The sequence below is a fragment of the Pipistrellus kuhlii genome, unplaced genomic scaffold, assembly GCF_014108245.1.
Source record: "Pipistrellus kuhlii isolate mPipKuh1 unplaced genomic scaffold, mPipKuh1.p scaffold_m20_p_2, whole genome shotgun sequence".
Classification (NCBI taxonomy): domain Eukaryota; kingdom Metazoa; phylum Chordata; class Mammalia; order Chiroptera; family Vespertilionidae; genus Pipistrellus; species Pipistrellus kuhlii.
Genome location: NW_023425515.1, coordinates 1,945,221 through 1,963,599, shown reverse-complemented (window position 1 = coordinate 1,963,599; position 18,379 = coordinate 1,945,221). Strand labels below are relative to the sequence as shown.

The 18,379-nt window shown below is 38.5% G+C and overlaps 1 protein-coding gene across 9 annotated transcripts in view; it reads left to right on the top strand.

Annotated features, from left to right (window-relative positions):
- Nucleotides 1–18,379, top strand: part of BRWD1 (bromodomain and WD repeat domain containing 1) — an 88,193-nt gene that overhangs the window by 34,752 nt on the left and 35,062 nt on the right. For 7 of the 9 annotated variants that reach the window (XM_045585244.1, XM_045585245.1, XM_045585247.1 and 4 more), the window contains 8 exons: nucleotides 2,516–2,699; nucleotides 5,166–5,256; nucleotides 10,653–10,784; nucleotides 11,260–11,363; nucleotides 14,117–14,306; nucleotides 15,862–15,993; nucleotides 16,090–16,197; nucleotides 18,150–18,274. In XM_045585244.1, coding sequence (XP_045441200.1) covers nucleotides 2,516–2,699; nucleotides 5,166–5,256; nucleotides 10,653–10,784; nucleotides 11,260–11,363; nucleotides 14,117–14,306; nucleotides 15,862–15,993; nucleotides 16,090–16,197; nucleotides 18,150–18,274 — 1,066 coding nt within the window. Of the gene's footprint in view, nucleotides 1–2,515; nucleotides 2,700–5,165; nucleotides 5,257–10,652; nucleotides 10,785–11,259; nucleotides 11,364–14,110; nucleotides 14,307–15,861; nucleotides 15,994–16,089; nucleotides 16,198–18,149; nucleotides 18,275–18,379 lie in introns of all 9 variants that reach the window. The other 2 variants (XM_045585243.1, XM_036447935.2) reach the window with 2 other exon arrangements.

Below are 18,379 nucleotides of genomic sequence, written 5' to 3'. Positions count from 1 at the left end.
TTTATATCTTTCAATTTTTAAAAAAATATATTGATTTTTTTTTACAGAGAGGAAGGGAGAGGGATAGAGAGATAGAAACATCAATGAGAAAGAAACATGGATCAGCTGCCTCCTGCACACCCCCTACTGGGAATGTGCCCGCAACCAAGGTACATGCCCTTGACCAGAATCAAACCTGGAACCTTTCAGTCCGCAGGCCAATGCTCTATCCACTGAGCCAAACTGGTTTCGGCTTCAATATTTTATTTTATTTTATATTTTTTAAATACATTTTATTGATTTTTCACAGAGAGGAAGGGAGAGGGATAGATAGAAATATCGATGAGAGAGAATCATTGATCAGCTGCCTCCTGCACACCTCTTACTAGGGATGTGCCTGCAACCAAGGTACATGTCCCTGACCGGAATTGAACCCGGGACCTTTCAGTCCGCAGGCCGACACTTTCCACTGAGCCAAACCGGTTTCGGCACTAGTACGTTTTTATTTTCTTTCTTTTCTTTTTTTTTTTTTTTGTAAATCAATCTTTATTGTTCAAATTGTTACAAAGGTTCCTCATTTCTTCCCCCCTCCACCAGGTTCCCATCCCACCCTCCGCCCCCTCCCCATCCCCCATTGTCCTCATCCATAGGTGCAGTTTATGTTCAGTCTCTTCCTCCCTCCCTTTCCCCGATTGTAAATTCCTTTTCAGATAGTAAATCAGTTACTTAGCATTTTCTCATATCAATAATACCACCACATGCCCAATGATACATTTCACACAAAAGACATTTCCAAATAGGTCAACCAGCCTCATCCAGGCCCCACCCAAGGCACTCACAGATCAATACCCCAGCCCTATACTAACTCAACACATCCAGATCTAAGCCTTCATCACTTGATTCAGCAGACCCTCAAGTTCCGACAAAAGTTTCCAGCCATGTCTGAGAGGCAGCCGTGGGGCAGGGGCAGGCGAAGAGCGAGCTGTTCCGGGCCTGGCTGTTTCGGGCCTGGCCTCTGTTGCTCTGGTTCGTTCCACAACCAGCTGCTCCGGGTCTGGTCACCGCCGCTCCCGACCTAGTTGCTCTGGACCTGGCAGCTGCTGCTCCGGGCCTGGCCACACCAGACCCGGCTGCTTCGGGCCTGTCGGCACTAGTACATTTTAATATAAATGTTTAATGCCATTTTAGTGGGTGAACCAATTTAATGCAAAGTGGTTCATTTCATAGGCAAACAGAACGCTGTGTGTAGAAGAATGAGGAGTTGTGCTTACTCAAGTGGATTTTACCCTAGGCCAGAAGAGCAGGTGTAGCTTGCGTAGAATTTGTAGCCTCCCTCAGGAAAGGCCCCCAGTTTCTCTGTTGCATTAGTAGGAGGAACCTCTTCACTCTGTTTTAGGAAAACCAGCACTTTGCCTGGGACTCCCTCCTCCCTCAGACAGGTCTCCATCCTCTGTGACTTCTAGCTATTGGTTGTCCTGCCTCCTGTGCCCAGCTGATCAGCTCTGCGCAGGCTCAGAGCTCACTGTTGTCTGTATTGCCCTGTTACCACTCACGCAGCTTCATTTCAAGTGTTGATAGCATTTTCCCACTTTGCAGATTTGTGGATTTTTAAATTTTTTTTTTAATTTTAATTTTTAATATATTTTATTGATTTTTCACAGAGAGGAAGGGATAGGGATAGAGAGCTAGAAACATCAATGAGAGAAACATCGACCAGTTGCCTCCTGCACACCCCCCATTGGGGATGTGCCCGCAACCAACGTACATGCCCTTGACTGGAATCAAACCTGGGACCTTTCAGTCCTCAGACCGACGCTCTATCTACTGAGCCAAACCCGTTTTTGGCACATTTGAGGATTTTTAATACCTACTCTGGCAGCTGCCTGCCTGAATGGCTCACATTATCTTTGAGGTTGCAATTACTTTTGTTAGAGCTCTTGTTACAAAGCCTTTGCAGTTTGAAGAGTCTGTCTTCAATGCTTATTTTTCTGAAAAGATGTTTTTGTTTTTTTTTTAAATATATTTTATTGATTTTTCACAGAGAGGAAGAGAGAGGGATAGAGAGTTAGAAACATCGATGAGAGAGAATCATCGATCAGCTGCCTCTTGCACACCCTGTACTGGGGATGTGCCCGCAACCAAGGTACATGCCCTTGACCGGAATCGAACCCGAGACCTTTCAGTCGGCAGGCCAACGCTCTATCCACTGAGCCAAACCGGTCCCGGCTGAAAAGATGTGTTTTAGTGTGTGGTTTTGAATAAGACAAGGTTTTTAGGAATGCAAATAAAATGTTATAATAGAAATGCTGATACATTAAAGAATTTCAGAAAGTCTAGTAAAAATGGAAATTGAGATTGATAGTTAATGTTTGTTCTATAGTCTACACTTTGATCTCAGTCACATGAGGATTCTTTTTTCCAGAGTTTTTTTTAGTAGATATTTTTTATTTCTATCTCAGAAGGAATGCTTATTATGTGTTAAATGCACATAGAGTGAACTTTGTTTTGGAATCATTTCTTGACAATTTTCCCCTAGGTTTTAGAAGACCAAGCTTAGACATCCAGTCGCCTCCAAATATTGGTCTGCGTCGGAGTGGACAAGTAGAAGGTGTTCGCCAGATGCATCAGAACGCTCCCCGTAGTCAGATCGCTACAGAGCGGGACCTGCAGGCGTGGAAACGGAGAGTGGTTGTACCAGAGGTACCACTAGGCATATTTAGGTTTGTTTTAGGATATCTATTAATATTGTTTTTATGTATGAAAATATATCTATGTGGTTATTTGCATATCTTAATCCATTAGTGGTGCAAATAATCATATAAATATATTTTAGTAATGGGTTGGAGTCTATTTTATTTTTATTTATTTATTTTTAAATATATTTCTTTATTGATTTCAGAGAGCGGGAGGGAGAGGGGGAGAGAGAAACATCAATGATAAGAGAGAATCATTGATTGGCTGCCTCCATGCCCCCTACGGGGGTTGAGCCCACAACCTAGGCATGTGCCCTTGGCCAGAATTGAATGTTGGACCCTTGTCTGTAGGCTGACACTCTGTCTACTGAGCCAAACCGGCTAGGGCTGGAATCTATTTTAGTTGTGGTAAAAAAATGTCAGACTTGTTCTCTAACTCTTTACTATGGTAAATTTTTTTTATAGCCAATCTTATTTCATCTACACAAATACCCACTTTCTTCATTATTTTGAAATCTTAAACATCATTTTGTTGAAAGCATGTCAGTATGTATTTCTAAACAATAAAAAGTTGTCTTAAATATAAGTTTATGCCATCATTATCTTAAAAACAACAAACAGTTCTTCAGTAGAACTAAATAGTATTTAAATTTCCAATTGTCTCAGCTCAGATGTCATAAATGTTTTTGGTTCTTTTGTAAGACTTATTTTTTGAAACGTAGGAAGCAAATACTGTTCTCATTAGTATCTAAAATCTTTCAGTATTTTGTCATAGTTGTGCCTCCAAGACACAAATATCTTGAAGATAATTTTGTATAAGTGTTTCCTTCATGTGTTTAGCAAGAAGTGTTTCAAGGTATGGGGGGGGGGGGATATGGTATATGTACAAAGATAATTTAATTAAAAAAAAGTGTTTCAGTGATTGGTAGAATAATATTAGATACTACTTATAAATTGTACAGTGACTTTGAGAATATTTAAAATTACAATAAAGTAGTGAAAAACTAAATCTGGAAGTAGGATGAGAAATAAAGAAAATCACCATTGTGTATGTAGAATGCTATAATTAAGCCTTAAAGTGTCTGAGTTGTATGATTATCAGACCTGAAAGTGTCTTTTTGGGATATTTTTTGTTTTCAAAACCAAGGGAAACAAGGATATCAGGAGTGAAAGACCTGCAGAACATTAAACAAGCATTTGTTCTCTTAACATAAAGGAAGACTGGAACTAGCTGAAGGCTGGAATACATGGTTCTAATTAATCAGGATCTCAGGTTCCTCTGTTTCTAATCTCCATCTCAGAGTATGGATTTTAATCTTAAGGTCAACTCAAAAGTTCAAGAGAGCTGGTCTTTATATTCTGGCCACCCTATATCTGCCTCTGTGAGGAGGCTGAGATTTAGGCAAGAAGAAGGAAGAGAGGCAGAAGGTAAAATGGACATCCTTGATGTCAGCAAGCAGCCTTAATGACTCCATATGACATGTCTGCTTATAGTGCATTGACCAGAATATCATCATATGGCCATACTAAGCTACAGAAGAGACTAGGTAATATCACTTAGAGCAACAAAGCGTCTAGGTAAAAGTTGAGATTCTGTTTCTAAGGAAGAAAGGGGAATGGGATTGAGAGTCAGCTGTCTGACACAAAACAATTTTTTCGAAGAAGAGTGTTGCTCTTTCTAGGACTGTATTCTAGCATACACATGAGAGTTTATGAAAAAGATACTGAGTGATACAATAGTGGTCAGTGCCCTTGACAACAATCCTTATAGTGGAAAGCAGGGCAAATTTTTACATAATATTGGAGTGTCATTTAGTAAGGATCAAGAGAAATTAAAAATCTGACTTTTGCCTATAAAAGTAGTATATATCTACTGTGAAAAATTTAGATCAGTGGTTCCCAATGTGGGACACATGCCCCACAGGGGGGCAATTCGAGAACGAATTATTAACAGCGAGTTTTTTGCATTTCTTATGGTCCTAGGGGCCGCATATACAGTATATAACTATATATTGTGACATATTTATGCATTTCAGCTCTCTATTATATGTATTAAAGCTTTATTTGCTATTTTTTTAATATCACTTCATATTTTTGTGTTTTTCTAACAATATCTTAGTGACTTCTTCCTCAGTACTTCAACTGCCTTTTTGTTCTCTTATTTTTCTCTCTTGTGGCTGCCATGTTCTTTGCAAGCTTGTTTAGACCAAGTTAATGGCCTTTTTGGCTTCTTCCACATGAATAGGAGTTCACTTTTTGGATAATAAGAATGATATGTCACAGGGAGGGCATCAGGGTTTCAGAGATGCTTAGGGTGGGGCATGGCCAAAAAAAGGTTGGGAACCACTGATTTAGATAATAGGTTAGTATAGCTTGACTTAAGTTTTGCTATAACCTTAGATGATTTCTAGAATCACGATGATTATTTTTTTCTGTTAATATCCTCTACTTATTCATCAGTTCACTAATATAACTGGATAATTATATTTGCAGGAAGTTGGAAGATTTCAGAATAGAGAAAGGTGAAGAGGAAAGAAATCTTTATGTAATTGGAAGAAAAAAGACTCTTCAGTTCTCACAAAAGGTAACTTAAATTCTATTTTTCTTAGGAATAAGCAAATTAGAAATTAAACTGAAATTTGTGTCTTTTGATCACTGAGAATAGTAGTAATTTTCACCTGAAATAGAACAATATATTTTGCTTAAAGCCTTCTATTTGGGATTTAAAATAGTAGACATAAGGCTATACAGCTATTAGGAAAGAGAAATAGTGTGAAAACTTGAGGAAAGTAGTCTAATGCCTAATACTATTAATAGATTCTAGAAAATTACTGTCTAGTGACCACTCAGGCCAAGAACTAGGACATTACTAGCCCATCAAAAACATTTGTGTCCATCCCCAATCACTGCACTCTCTTTTCTTCCACGGGGAACCAACTGTCTTACTTTTAAAACTATTGGTTAGTTTTGGCTATTTCTGAAGTTTATCCAAATCATGCATTTATAAAAATTTTAGATGTTACAATGGTTTGTGACCCTCCAAACTCAAGAAAATTTTATTCCTTAGTATTTAATTTCTTTATATAGAGTTTCTTGAACATTATATGGATAGCATTAACATGGAGTTCATGGAAGATACTCACAAAATGTATGTAAGATTAGTGCTACAAAACTGGTGAAAATGATTGTGTGTTTGCAGGATTTTCCCAGAATTGGTCATCAGGTTGGGTTTTAGTTCCTTGGGATTACTGTCCTTAATTCTTCATAGCCTTGTTAGATATATAATGCCCTTCAAATGATTTTAAAAAATGATTTTATTAAATTTTTTAAGAGAGAGGAAAGGAGAGGGAGAGAGACATCTATGTGAGAGCAGAACATTAATTGCCTACCTCATGAACATCCCCTACAAGGATTGAGCCTGCAACCCGGGCATGTACCCTGACCAGGAATTGAACCAGTAGCCAGTTGATACACCAGATCATCCCTAACCAATTGAAACACACCAGCCAGAGCTCAAACTGATTAAAAGAATTTTTTTTTTTTTTTTTACAGATTACTTGTTTTTCTGAGTGATAGATTTGATCCAATCGTGTTTGTACATTATTAGCTATGAAACTCAATACTACTTTTGTTTTTTGTCACCTCCTAGGCATGTTTCTTTTTAAAAAAATAAATCTTTATTGTTCAACACAAATGTGTTCCTCCCTCTCGCCCTCAATTGCTCCCCTCCACCAGGTTCCCACCCCATCCTCTGTCCTTTTCCCATCCCCCACTGTCCTCATCCATAGGTGCACAGTTTTTGTTCAGTCTCTTCCCGCACCCCCACTACCCTTTTCCCTGAGAATCGTCAGTCCACTCCCCTTCCATACCTCTGATTCTATTATATTCACCAGTTAATATTGTTCATCAGGTTTTTTAATTCCCTTGGTTTTTAGATTCACTTGTTGATAGTTATATATTTGTTGTTTATAATTTTTATCTTTTATTTTCTTCCTTTTCCTAAAGAACCCCCTTCAGCAATTCATATAATTCTGGTTTGGCGGTGATGAACTCCTTTAGCTTTTTTTGATTTGTGAAGCTCTTTATCTGGCCTTCGATTTTGAGTGATAGCTTTGCTGGGTAGAGAATTTTTGGCTGTAGGTTCTTGCTATTTATCACCTTGAATATTTCTTGCCATTCCCATCTGGCCTGCATGGTTTCTGTTGAGAAATCAGCTGACAATCATATGGGTGCTCCTTTATAGGTAACTCCTTGCTTTTCTCTTGCTGCTTTTAATATTCTCTGTCTTTTGCTCTTGGAATTTTTTTATTTTTTTATTTTTTATTATTTTTAATATATTTTATTGATTTTTTACAGAGAGGAAGGGAGAGAGATAGAGAGTTAGGAACATCGATGAGAGAGAGTCATTGATCAGCTGCCTCTTGCACACCCTCTACTGGGGATATGCCTGCAACCAAGGTACATGCCCTTGACCGGAATCGAACCCCGGACCTTTCAGTCCCCAAGCCGACGCTCTATCCATTGAGCCAAACCAGTTTCGGCTGCTCTTGGAATTTTAATTATGATGTGTCTTGGTGTGGTCCTCCTTGGATTCCTTTTGTTTGGGGTTCTTTGGGCTTCCTTGATTTGTAAGTCTATTTCTTTCCCTAGGTGGGGGAAGTTTTCTTTCACTATTTCTTCTAGTATTCTTTGGGTGTCTTGCTCTCTGTCATCTTCTGGGATCCCCATAATTCTGATGTTGGTTCACTTGAAATTGTCCCAGAGGTTTCTTACACTATCTTCAACTTACTGGATTCTCTTATCTTCTTGCTTCTGTGGAGGAGTGTCCTCTGACTCTTTCTGTTCTAAATCTTTGTCTTGATTCTTGCCATCTCCATTCTATTTTTAGGACTCTGTGTAATATTTTTTATTTCAGACAATGTTTTCTTCATTTCTAGTTGATCTAGTTGATCCCTTTTCATATCCTCATAGGTCTCATTTATTTTATCGGGCTTTTTTAGGATATTCTTGAATAACCTTATAACTGTAGTTTTGAAATCAATGTCTAATCTTTTCTTTTCCTTCTTCTCCTTCCTTTGTGTCCTGCTTCTTGTCTGCATTTTAGTTGTTTCCCTGATTTGATGGAATAGTTTTGTGTGCTAGGTGTTCTGGTAGAGCCCAGTAGCACAGCCTTCCCAGTTACCCTTGGTGGACAGTCTTGATGCAGCTCTTTGTGGGCTGTGTGAGCAGTCTTGTTGTTAAGCTTTGCTTATTGTTGGTATCACTGGGGAGCGTAGATCTACAAGCCAATTGGCTGTGAGGATCAGCAGTGTCTCATCTAGGAGGGCTTCTGTACTCCACTTGGATGGGGCGGGGTCTCGGGGTGGCGCAGGCAATCTTTGGTTACCTGTCAGTCTCTCCTTAGAAAAGTCCTGTTCGCGGTGAGTTTCGGAAGATTGGTTGTAGGTGCACGCACCTCTTTGGTAAAGGCGCAGACAAGATTTGGATTCCAGCCAGTACCTCCTTAGAGAAAGCCAGCCTCTGGGAGAGCTTCTGTGCTCAGCTTGGATGGGGCGGAGTCTCGGGTTGATACAGACAAGCTTTGTTTTCCCTTCGGCTCCTCCCCAAGTCCCTCAGTAATGGCCTCTGGCTTCACACACCTCCGAGAGATCTCTGCCTGCTGCCTGACAGTCTGGCTTCTCCCTGACTAGGGCCGTCTATCAGAGCAATAGGGTGGTTCTGTTTTCCTTTCGAACAAGAAAGCCAGCTGTGAGTTAGCTGTCCACCCTCTCTGCGCGCCGGGAGTAAGCCAGTAGCGAACTCAGCAGGGCCCGCCCTCTCCGAGCACCGGTATTAAGCCAGCGCCTTTTCTCGCGCACAGTTCTCTGTACCTTCACAGTTCCTGAGGTTCAGCGTGCCTTCTCTCTCCTTCCCAGATGGCAGAGCCTCCTCTCAGCTAGCCGTCCGGCACTTCAGGGCAATGCCTCCCCTGTTTTCCAGTTCTAAATTAAAATTTGTTGTGGTAGGCTGCATTCGGGTGTCTACCCTATGCCGCCATCTTGGTTTCTCCTCAATACTAGTTTTTGCTTTAACAAAAAGTAGTACTGACAAATTAAGGAAAATTTAATTCATTTTTAATTTTTTAAATTTTTTTATTTTTTAGATAGAACAATTATTTTATTCGAGGGGGAAATGTAGTCAGTCAAATGGCTGTAGTTTTTTTTTTTTAAATATATTTTATTGATTTTTTACGGAGAGGAAAGGAGAGGGATAGACAGCTAGAAACATCAATGAGAGAGAAACATCTATCAGCTGCCTCATGCACACCCCCTACCAGGGATGTGCCCGCAACCAAGATACATGCCCTTGACCAGAATCAAACCTGGGGCCCTTTAGTCCACAGACTATGACGCTCTATCCATTGAGCCAAACCGGTTTCAGCTGGCTATAGTTTTTTTTTTTTTTTAAATATATTTTATTGATTTTTTATAGAGAAGAAGGGAGAGAGATAGAGAGCTAGAAACGTCGATGAGAGAGAAACATCGACCAGCTGCCTCTTGCACACCCCCTACCGGGGATGTGCCCGCAACCAAGGTACATGCCCTTGACCGGAATCGAACCCGGGACCTTTCAGTCCGCAGACCGACGCTCTACCACTGAGCCAAACCGGTTTTGGCTGGCTATAGTTTTTTAACTGAATCGACCAGTTAACTCAGAAAACAGGCAGTCAAAACTACTTGAAGGAGTAGCTCAAACAATCCTCAAACAGATTTGTTTATTATAACCATAATCAGTATTAGATGTAATTCATTTTAAAACAGATTTGTTTATTATAACCATAATCAGTATTAGATGTAATTCATTTTAAATCAGCCATTGATATATTGAAGTGATAATACACACTATTGATTATCAAATAGGAGGCACTATGTGCAAATTTATTTGTATATTCAAGGAATATATGCTTTTATTATGTGATTTCAAATATGACTTTGGTGTTTGAGGAATATAGCTTGCCCCTTCCCCTTGCCCACCAGCATCACCTTCACTTCCCCACCCTCTCCCCGACCCTCACCCCAACCCCTTAAAATATAATCTAGCCCTGATTAACCTGGTCCTGTGTATCAAAAGGTGGTCAATTGGATTCCAGTCAGGGCACATACCTGGGTTGTGGGTTTCTTCCATTCCTGGTTGAAGATGTACCCGAAGGCAACTGATTCATGTTTCTTTCTCACATTGATATCTTTTCTCCCTCCTGCCCTTCCTCCTTCTAAGCATGCCCTTAGGTAAGGTTTAAAAAAGATTAACAAATACAATCTATTTTATTTGGCCTATGTAATTAAAAAAAAATTATTGGTGAGAGACACATTACTTGTTCTATTTACTTATGCCTTCATTGGTTGCCTCTTGTACGTGCCCTGACTGGGGATCGGACCTTGGCCTATATAGACCACACTCTTACCAACTGAGCAAACTAGCCAGGGCTATTATTTGGCTGATTTTTAAAGATTTTTTTGTTTTGATAAAAATATATTTTAAAATTTCAAGCAGAATTGAAAAGTGCTCACAACAAATCATCCACAATTTAAACTATGGACATAACTAGAGTTAATAATTTGAGGTTTATTTCAGACATAGTGACATATTTCTTAAGGTTGGTTACTACTTTGTAATATATTCACTTCTAAGATACATATTTTTAAAGTGATAAACTTTTTGGGTTATTATTTCATTCATGGTCAATAGACTTAAAGTTTTATTTGGAAAATGATAATCTACTGTGCCCAATTTAGCTATGCCTTCCAAGTATCTTAAAAGTAAAGATGCCAAGGTTAATTTTAATAGCAGATGGTCAAAATAAAAATAAAGAATATTTTCTTTTATATTTCAACTATTATTATTTGCCTGAAATATTTTTGGGAATTTGATAGAATGCCTATTTTTTTGAAATTGTATTTATTCAGAAATGATTTTCATTTGCATGTTTCTTTTATGTTACAGTCAGATTCAGCAATTTTGATGTCATCGTTTAGGCAGAGGACATGTAGGCGTAAATGTCCAAATTACAGCAGAAGAAATGTTGGACGGATTGAGTTGTCTTCTGGAAATGAGTCTTCAAGCTCTGTGAGACATGTGAGTTTATAACATTAACGTATATAAATAATCTTAAATAAATGTCGAATGTCTTACTTTGACTCTACCCTGAAATGTGTGAAAATACAGTATTCTGTAGAGGTTATAATGGAAATTTCACATTTTGAGTTTTAACAAAAATGATGCACAGAGAATGAAAAGACAAACTACGAAATTGGAGAAAATATCTGTAAAACTCATATCTGATAAAGGATTCAAAATATGCCACGAATTATAACTCAACAATAAAAAAACCCAGTTTAAAAATTGGTATAAGATCTAATAGAAAGCCCATCAAAAAAAGTAGATGGCAGATAAGCATCATATGGCATTAAGGAATTGGAAGTGAAACTGGTGAGATACCAGTTCATACCTATTACAGTGGTTTAAGTTCAAAACGCTGAGAACATTTACAAGACTTTTCATTAACTTCACTCAGATCAAGGTTTTTATTTTATTCCCCCTCATGAATCAGACTTCCTGTGATCAAAGTGAAGGTTCTCGTTCATCCGAAGAAGAAGAGTGGAAAAGTGATAGAAGAAGTGAAAGCGAAAGCGAAAGCGAGAGCGAAAGTTCTAGGTATCTGGTTTTGTTTTTGATCTTTTACCCATGTTAGTGATAGAATTGTATTTGAATGGCATTCAAGATGCAAGAGCTTGCAATTATAGAACATTGAGTTAACATTGAGTTTTTAATACATGTAAAAGGAGAAGAAAACTGGCTAACAGCTGTTTCTATGGAAAATACTTTAGGCACTTTTATTTGACTATAAATATTTGAGCTAGGAGTATAAAACACATTACTGAAAACATCTAGTCAGTCTTGGGCTGCATTAGCACAGCCCTGGCTGGATGGTTCAGTTGGTTGGATCATTGTCCCATACACCAAAAAAGGTGCGGTTTGATTTCCAGTCTGAGCACATACCTAGCTTGCAGGTTCAATCCCTTGTTGGGGTGTGTGTGGGAGGCAACAAATCTATGTTTCTTTTTCTCATTGATGTTTTTACCACCCTCTGCCCTCAGTCACACTCTCTAAAATCTATAGAAACGTGTCCTCAGGGGAGGAGTAAATAACAAAAACGACCCATTATTAAATTCATTATGTATTATGTTTTGTTTAGTTTTGCTATCCATTTCCCATGTTCACATTTGTTCCTCGTCTTGGTAAATGTCACCTTAGTCTTGATAGATGCTTTAAGCCATAATCTGGACATAATTCTCTCTTCTAAATGTATCACAAGTCCAGAAAATTTTCTTCTAAATATGATTCAAATAATCTTATTTTTATTTCCACTTATAGTATGTGGATCCACAACACCATACTGCAGTGTCTTATTTTATTTCATTACTAGAGGCCCAGTGCACGAAATTTGTGCAAGGGGCTCGGCCTAGCAGTGCCACCTTTGTCCAGAAGGTTGTCTGGAAGGTCATCTGGACGGTAGTTCGCTGTTCAGCCTTCTGGTCTAGTTAGCATATTATGCTTTTATGATGATTAAGAAAAGCTGGAGTGATTTTTAGAACACTTGTCTACTCCTAAAAACAATTTTTTTAAAAATTGTGGCAAAATGTACCTAAGAAAATGTACCATTTCTAACTGTACAATTCAGTAGTGTTAATACAGTACATTCAGTGTGTGCAACTGATCTCCAGAACTCTTTCCTCCTGTAACAGGTATACCTGTTAAATTCTTTGTTTTACCTCCATTTTCCTTTCTATTTCTATATTTAGTGTCTTTTACTTAAGCTTTTCTTGAGTTTTATCATGCAATGCTTTAAAAATTTTTTTGAATAGCTCTTTTTATAATAAAAAGCTTTTGGAATATGTGTGTTTGTGTGAGTGTGCATTATTGAGCCTGAGAGCTAAGTGGCTGGCCAATGATGGCTCCAGTAGAGGCCTTATGTGTTTTGCTTAAGCTGGTGATAGGCTGGTGGCTAATATTCTGTCTAGTTTCCTGTTTGACTTTTTATTTTTTAAATATATTTTATTGATTTTTTACAGAGAGGAAGGGAGAGAGATAGAGAGCTAGAAACGTCGATGAGAGAGAAACATCCGACGCTCTACCACTGAGCCAAACCGGTTTTGGCTCTTTCTTTAAATCTTTAACCCAAGAGCCGAAACCGGTTTGGCTCAGTGGATAGAACATCAGTCTGCGGACTAAAAGGTCCCAGGTTCAATTCCGGTCAAGGGCATGTACATTGGTTGCGAGCACATCCCCAGTTGGGGGTGTGCAGGAGGCAGCTGGTCGATGATTCTCTCTCATCGATGTTTCTATCTATCCCTCTCCCTTTCTCTCTGTGAAAAATCAATAAAATATATTTTAAAAAAAGTAAATCTTTAACCCAAGGATATTTTTTCCATTGCTTTTATAGTAGATAACAGTGAAAAGGGAGGCAGGAGAAGTGAATGAGTGGGAGAGAGAGAGAGAGAGAGAGACAGACATCAACATTAATTGGTTGCCTTTTGTATGTGCCCTAACCCCAGGGCTCGGGAAAGAACCTGCAATTCAGATATATGACCTTGACTGGGAATTGTACCCGAGACACTTGGGTGCTCAGGCTGACACTCTAACCACTGAGCATACCGGCAAGGGCCCATTTGACTCTGCTTTTTAATTTTTTTTAAATATATCTATTGATTTCAGAGAGAGAGAAACATCAGTGATGAGAGAGAATCATTGATCCGCTGCCTCCTGCATACCCCCTATGAGGGATTGAGCGTACAACCCAGGCATGTTCCCTTGACCAGAATCAAACCCATGACTCTTCAGTCCACAGGCTGACACTATCCACTGAGCCAAACAGTCTAGGGCTTGACTCTGCTTTTGCTTCTGGATGGGCTAGAACTGGTATCTCTCTTGGGTCTTCTGTCATATCTAAGAAAGTCCCTCTCTTGGCAAGAAGCTTGGCTATGCTTTCCTTGGGCTTCTCAGTGTATTCACTTAATGGTTAGTCAATCTAATGGAAATTTCTAGTCTATTATAGAGTCGGCTCCAACTTGGGCGGGGGTGTTACCTATGGTTCTGTGTGACCTCTACTGTTTTCATAACTAATTTTTAGAAGTGGAATTACTTGTCTTCCATGAGGTCTCATCTGTATTATACTTAAAAAATTTTCTCAGGCTTACCTTCTTTCCTAATTCCCCGAGTTGGTGAAGGTTTCTCTTTCTTATGATCTTTGGTCATTTCAGTATTCATTGATGGAGAGGGCCGGTTGTTCAAGTTGAAGCTTTCTGGGGTCTGTCCTTTCCTCCTCCTCTTCTCTAGGTTATAGTAATAATTTGCTATGAGGGCCTAGATTCTGGTTCCAAAGAACTTAAAATGTGTTCCTTTTCTAGTGACTCTTCATCTCGATATTCTGATTGGACAGCTGATGCAGGCATCAATTTGCAGCCTCCTTTACGAACTTCATCTCGTCGGCGTATTACTCGGTTTTGTAGTAGTTCAGAGGATGAAGTGTCTGCTGAGAATTTATCTCCTCCAAAAAGGAGACGAAAGAGAAAGAAAGAAAATAAGCCTAAAAGAGAGGTAAGAAAAATATAACTTTAGAAATAACATCTTATGCACAGTTTAAAGAGGCGTTTCTGTCCACATTTAAAATTAGAAATCTTTTTAAAATTAAAGTCTTTATTGACAATGTTACATCATCTGGAAGTAAATGTGAAATGCAAACTTATTTTTGGAAAAGCTATTTTATTATTAAATCTTCTCTTTCTAACCTGCTTTGGGTTGGACTTGAAACTTAAGCCTTTTTTAATCTGAAACTTACAGGGAAAGTTCTATTTTTCTCAGGATCCAACCCTAACATTTTTTTATTTTATTTTATTAATTCAATACTGGAAATACACTTCAAGGCATTTTTCTCTTGTTTTGCCTGATATTGCTTTGTTTTCTGTTTTTATTTGCTATGCTCTATCTTCATAGTTTTTTCCTAGCTATAATATAACTTGTCTTTACATGTACAGTGCATGTGCTCTTATTGTGCAGGTAGCTCTCAATATTTAAAGATGCCATGTCTTTGTACTGGTTGCCTGTTGCCGTATAACATGTCATCCTGAAACTTAGCTGCATAAAATAGGAAACGTATTATATCATGTTTTGATGGGTTAGTAATTTGGGAGCTGATTAGGGTATTTGGACTCATGAGGTTGCCTAATCATGGTTGGATTGCTTTGTCTGAGGCTTGATTGGGTCTACTCTAGATGATCATCTTTGAAGCTCATTCATGGGGTCGTTGGCTGGAAACTTCAGTTCCCATTGCATGAGCTTCCATAGGGCTGGCTGCTTGAGTGTCTTTTGTGATGCAAAAGCATAAGCGAAGGTTAAGCCCTGATGCCTTTTATTTCCTAGTCTTAAAGTCCAACATTGTCACTTTGGCTTTATTTTGTTTGTTAGAAGCAAGGTGAGCTCATATTCAAACGGAGGATACTTTGGAGAGTACAAGTATATAAGAATTGTGGTCATATTTTATAGTCGCCAGTCTTAAAACCACAGGCGGTTGCCTGTGGTTACTAGTCTGTGGTGAAATTCATACTGGTGGTGTCTCAGGCAGAGCAGGCTTTCTAGTGAAGAGGATTTAGGTTGGAAATTAGCTCCTTGCATAGGATATAAAACGTTATGAAGAATGTTAAAATCAAGAGATTCTAGGAAAGTGCTAGGTAGATCTAGAATGCAAACTAGTGATATGATCCTGTGTGTGTACAGGAACCAAATATGTATGACATTTCAGAACTAGTCATTAGGTGACATGTAGTAAGTAGTCATTCTGAATGGTGACATTTCTTTTATTTTTCTTTAAAAAAAATATTTTATTGCTTTTGTACAGAGAGGAAGGGAGAGAGATAGAGAGTTAGAAACATCGATGAGAGAGAGTCATCGATCAGCTGCCTCTCGCACACCCTCTACTGGTGATATGCCCGCAACCAAGGTACATGCCCTTGACCGGAATCAAACCAGGGACCCTTCAGTCCCCAAGCCGACGCTCTATCCATTGAGCCAAACCGGTCTCGGCTCTTTTATTTTTCAATCAAAGAGTGCATGCTGCTCTTTTCTCTTCTACCAAACTCTGTTTTCTTCCCCTTAGCAGAATTTGCAGAGAGCGACTCTGGCAGAGTTAACAGATAATATGGAAGATTTATATGAATGTCATCCTCCAGTTTGGATAACTGACACCACACTTCGAAAATCTCCATTTGTTCCACAAATGGGCGATGAGGTAAGAGTAATAAAATTTAAAAATATGAGTATGGAACATAAGATAGTAATGTTGCTCTTAAATTTTTATTTTTTTTTTAATGTATCCTTTTTGTAGGTTATATATTTTCGACAGGGTCATGAAGCTTATATTGAGGCTGTCAGAAGAAATAACATTTATGAACTGAACCCGAACAAGGAGCCATGGAGAAAAATGGATCTTAGGGTAAGATGATAGTATTAACATTTAGCACATGTATAATTAAATTACTTGAGCCTATTAAGGAACCTGGGAGCATATTTCATTATTATTAAAGTATCTTTATTGATTTTTAGAGAGGGAGAGGGAGAGAGAGAGAGAAACATCAATGATGAGAAGCATCGATCAGCTGTCTCCTGCACAACCCCTTCCGGGGATCAAGCCCACAACCTGGGCATGTGCCCTTGGTTGGAATCGAACCTGGGACCTTTCAATCCGCAGGCTGATGCTCTATCTCCTGACCCAAACCGTCTAGGCCCTAGGGCCATATTTCATTATTGTCTCCATTTATTTCCTATTTAAAAATATTTTTTTATTTTTAAATATATTTTTATTGATTTTTTTTTTTACAGAGATGAAGAGAGAGGGATAGAGAGTTAGAAACATCGATGAGAGAGAATCATTGATTAACTGCCTCTTGTACACCCCCTACTGGGGATGTGCCCGCAACCAGGGTACATGCCTTTGATCGGAATCGAACCTGGTACCTTTCAGTCCGCAGACCAACGCTCTATCAACTGAGCCAAACCAATTTCGGCAAGGTACATGCTCTTGATCTGAATTGTACCTGGGATTCTTGAGTCCACAGGCCGATGCTTTATCCAATCATTTAGGGCCTCCTTAAAAAACTGTCTGCTGTTACCTCTAAGCCTTAAGATCTACCATGTTTCCCCGAAAATAAGACATCCTCCGAAAATAAGACCTACTTACAGGTTTCCTTCTTAGTGAAATATAAGGCATCCCCCCTTCCCCCGAAAATAAGGCCCCCCTAGGCTAAACATGAGAGATTTGGTCCACTGACTCTGAAAGAAATGGAGTCACAAGAAATTCACCAGGAAATTCAGGAATTGGATTGTTATGATAATGTTCCAGAAGATGATGACATGATTGTCATTGAATAAATGAATAAATTTTGATACTGTAGGATTCACAGTTTGTCTGGTTTGTGTTGACAACCACCGTACTACCGTACCGTATACAGGTAATAAATTTCCTTTATTTTCATTTAACAAATGTGTACCGTATTCTTTATGGAAAAATAAGACATCCCCTGAAAATGAGACCTAGCACATCTTTGGGAGCATAATATAAGACACTGTCTTATTTTCGGGGAAACAGGATAGTAGGAAGACTTATGTTTATCATTGGGTAGTCTTCATATTATTGATTGACATGTAAAATTATAAGGAAGGCAGTTTTGTATCAGTAATCTTAAAATGTGCATACCCAGGACAGATTTTAAAAAGCAGTATAAGTTTCTTTTTTCATATTTCTTTATTAATTTCAGAGAGGAAGGGATAGGAAGAGAGAGAGAGAAACATCAATGATGAGAGGGAATCATTGATCGGCTGCCTTCAAGCAGTTCAAGTTTCAAAAGAAGAAACACAAATGAGAAAAAAGGCTTAGCTTTGTGCATAATTTAGAAAAACTTCAGCTTCCCTGTACCGACACAGTTGTCATTGTGATAGTTGAGATGTCCTCTAAGTGACTAACAGATGGGTAGTTGATATAGTGTGGATACGCTAGACAAAGGGATGACTCTCGTCCCCTGTGGGGCAGCACAAAATTTCATCGTGTTACTCAGAATGGCTCACAATGTAAAGCTTAGAAACTGTTTATTTCTGGAATTTTCCATTTGGACCATGGCTGAACACAGGTAACTGAAACAGCAGAAAGAAAACCAAGAATTGTATTTTCTAATGTGAATATACTCCTTACATTAGTAACCGTATTAAATGTCTATCTTGAAAAAGATGTGCAGATTAACTTTAGCAAAAATAATTGTAATTAATAGTCACTTAAACTGGTCTGCTAAATTGTGAGTTGGAAGCCTAAATTGTGAGTTGGTTAAATTTTGCAGTATGTGGAGAATTAGAGTCTTGAAGAATTTATTTAATTTTTTAAAAAATCTGTTGAAGGATCAAGAATTGGTCAAAATAGTTGGAATACGATATGAGGTTGGACCCCCTACACTCTGTTGCCTCAAACTAGCATTTATAGATCCTGCAAATGGAAAACTTATGGACAAGTCTTTCTCTATTAGGTATGTGTTCTTTTTTATGAAATTAATTAAATTTAGATTTTTCTCTAAGATAAAAAAATAAAATAAGAGATAAAAAACCATTTAGATTTTCTCTCTTTCTGGTTA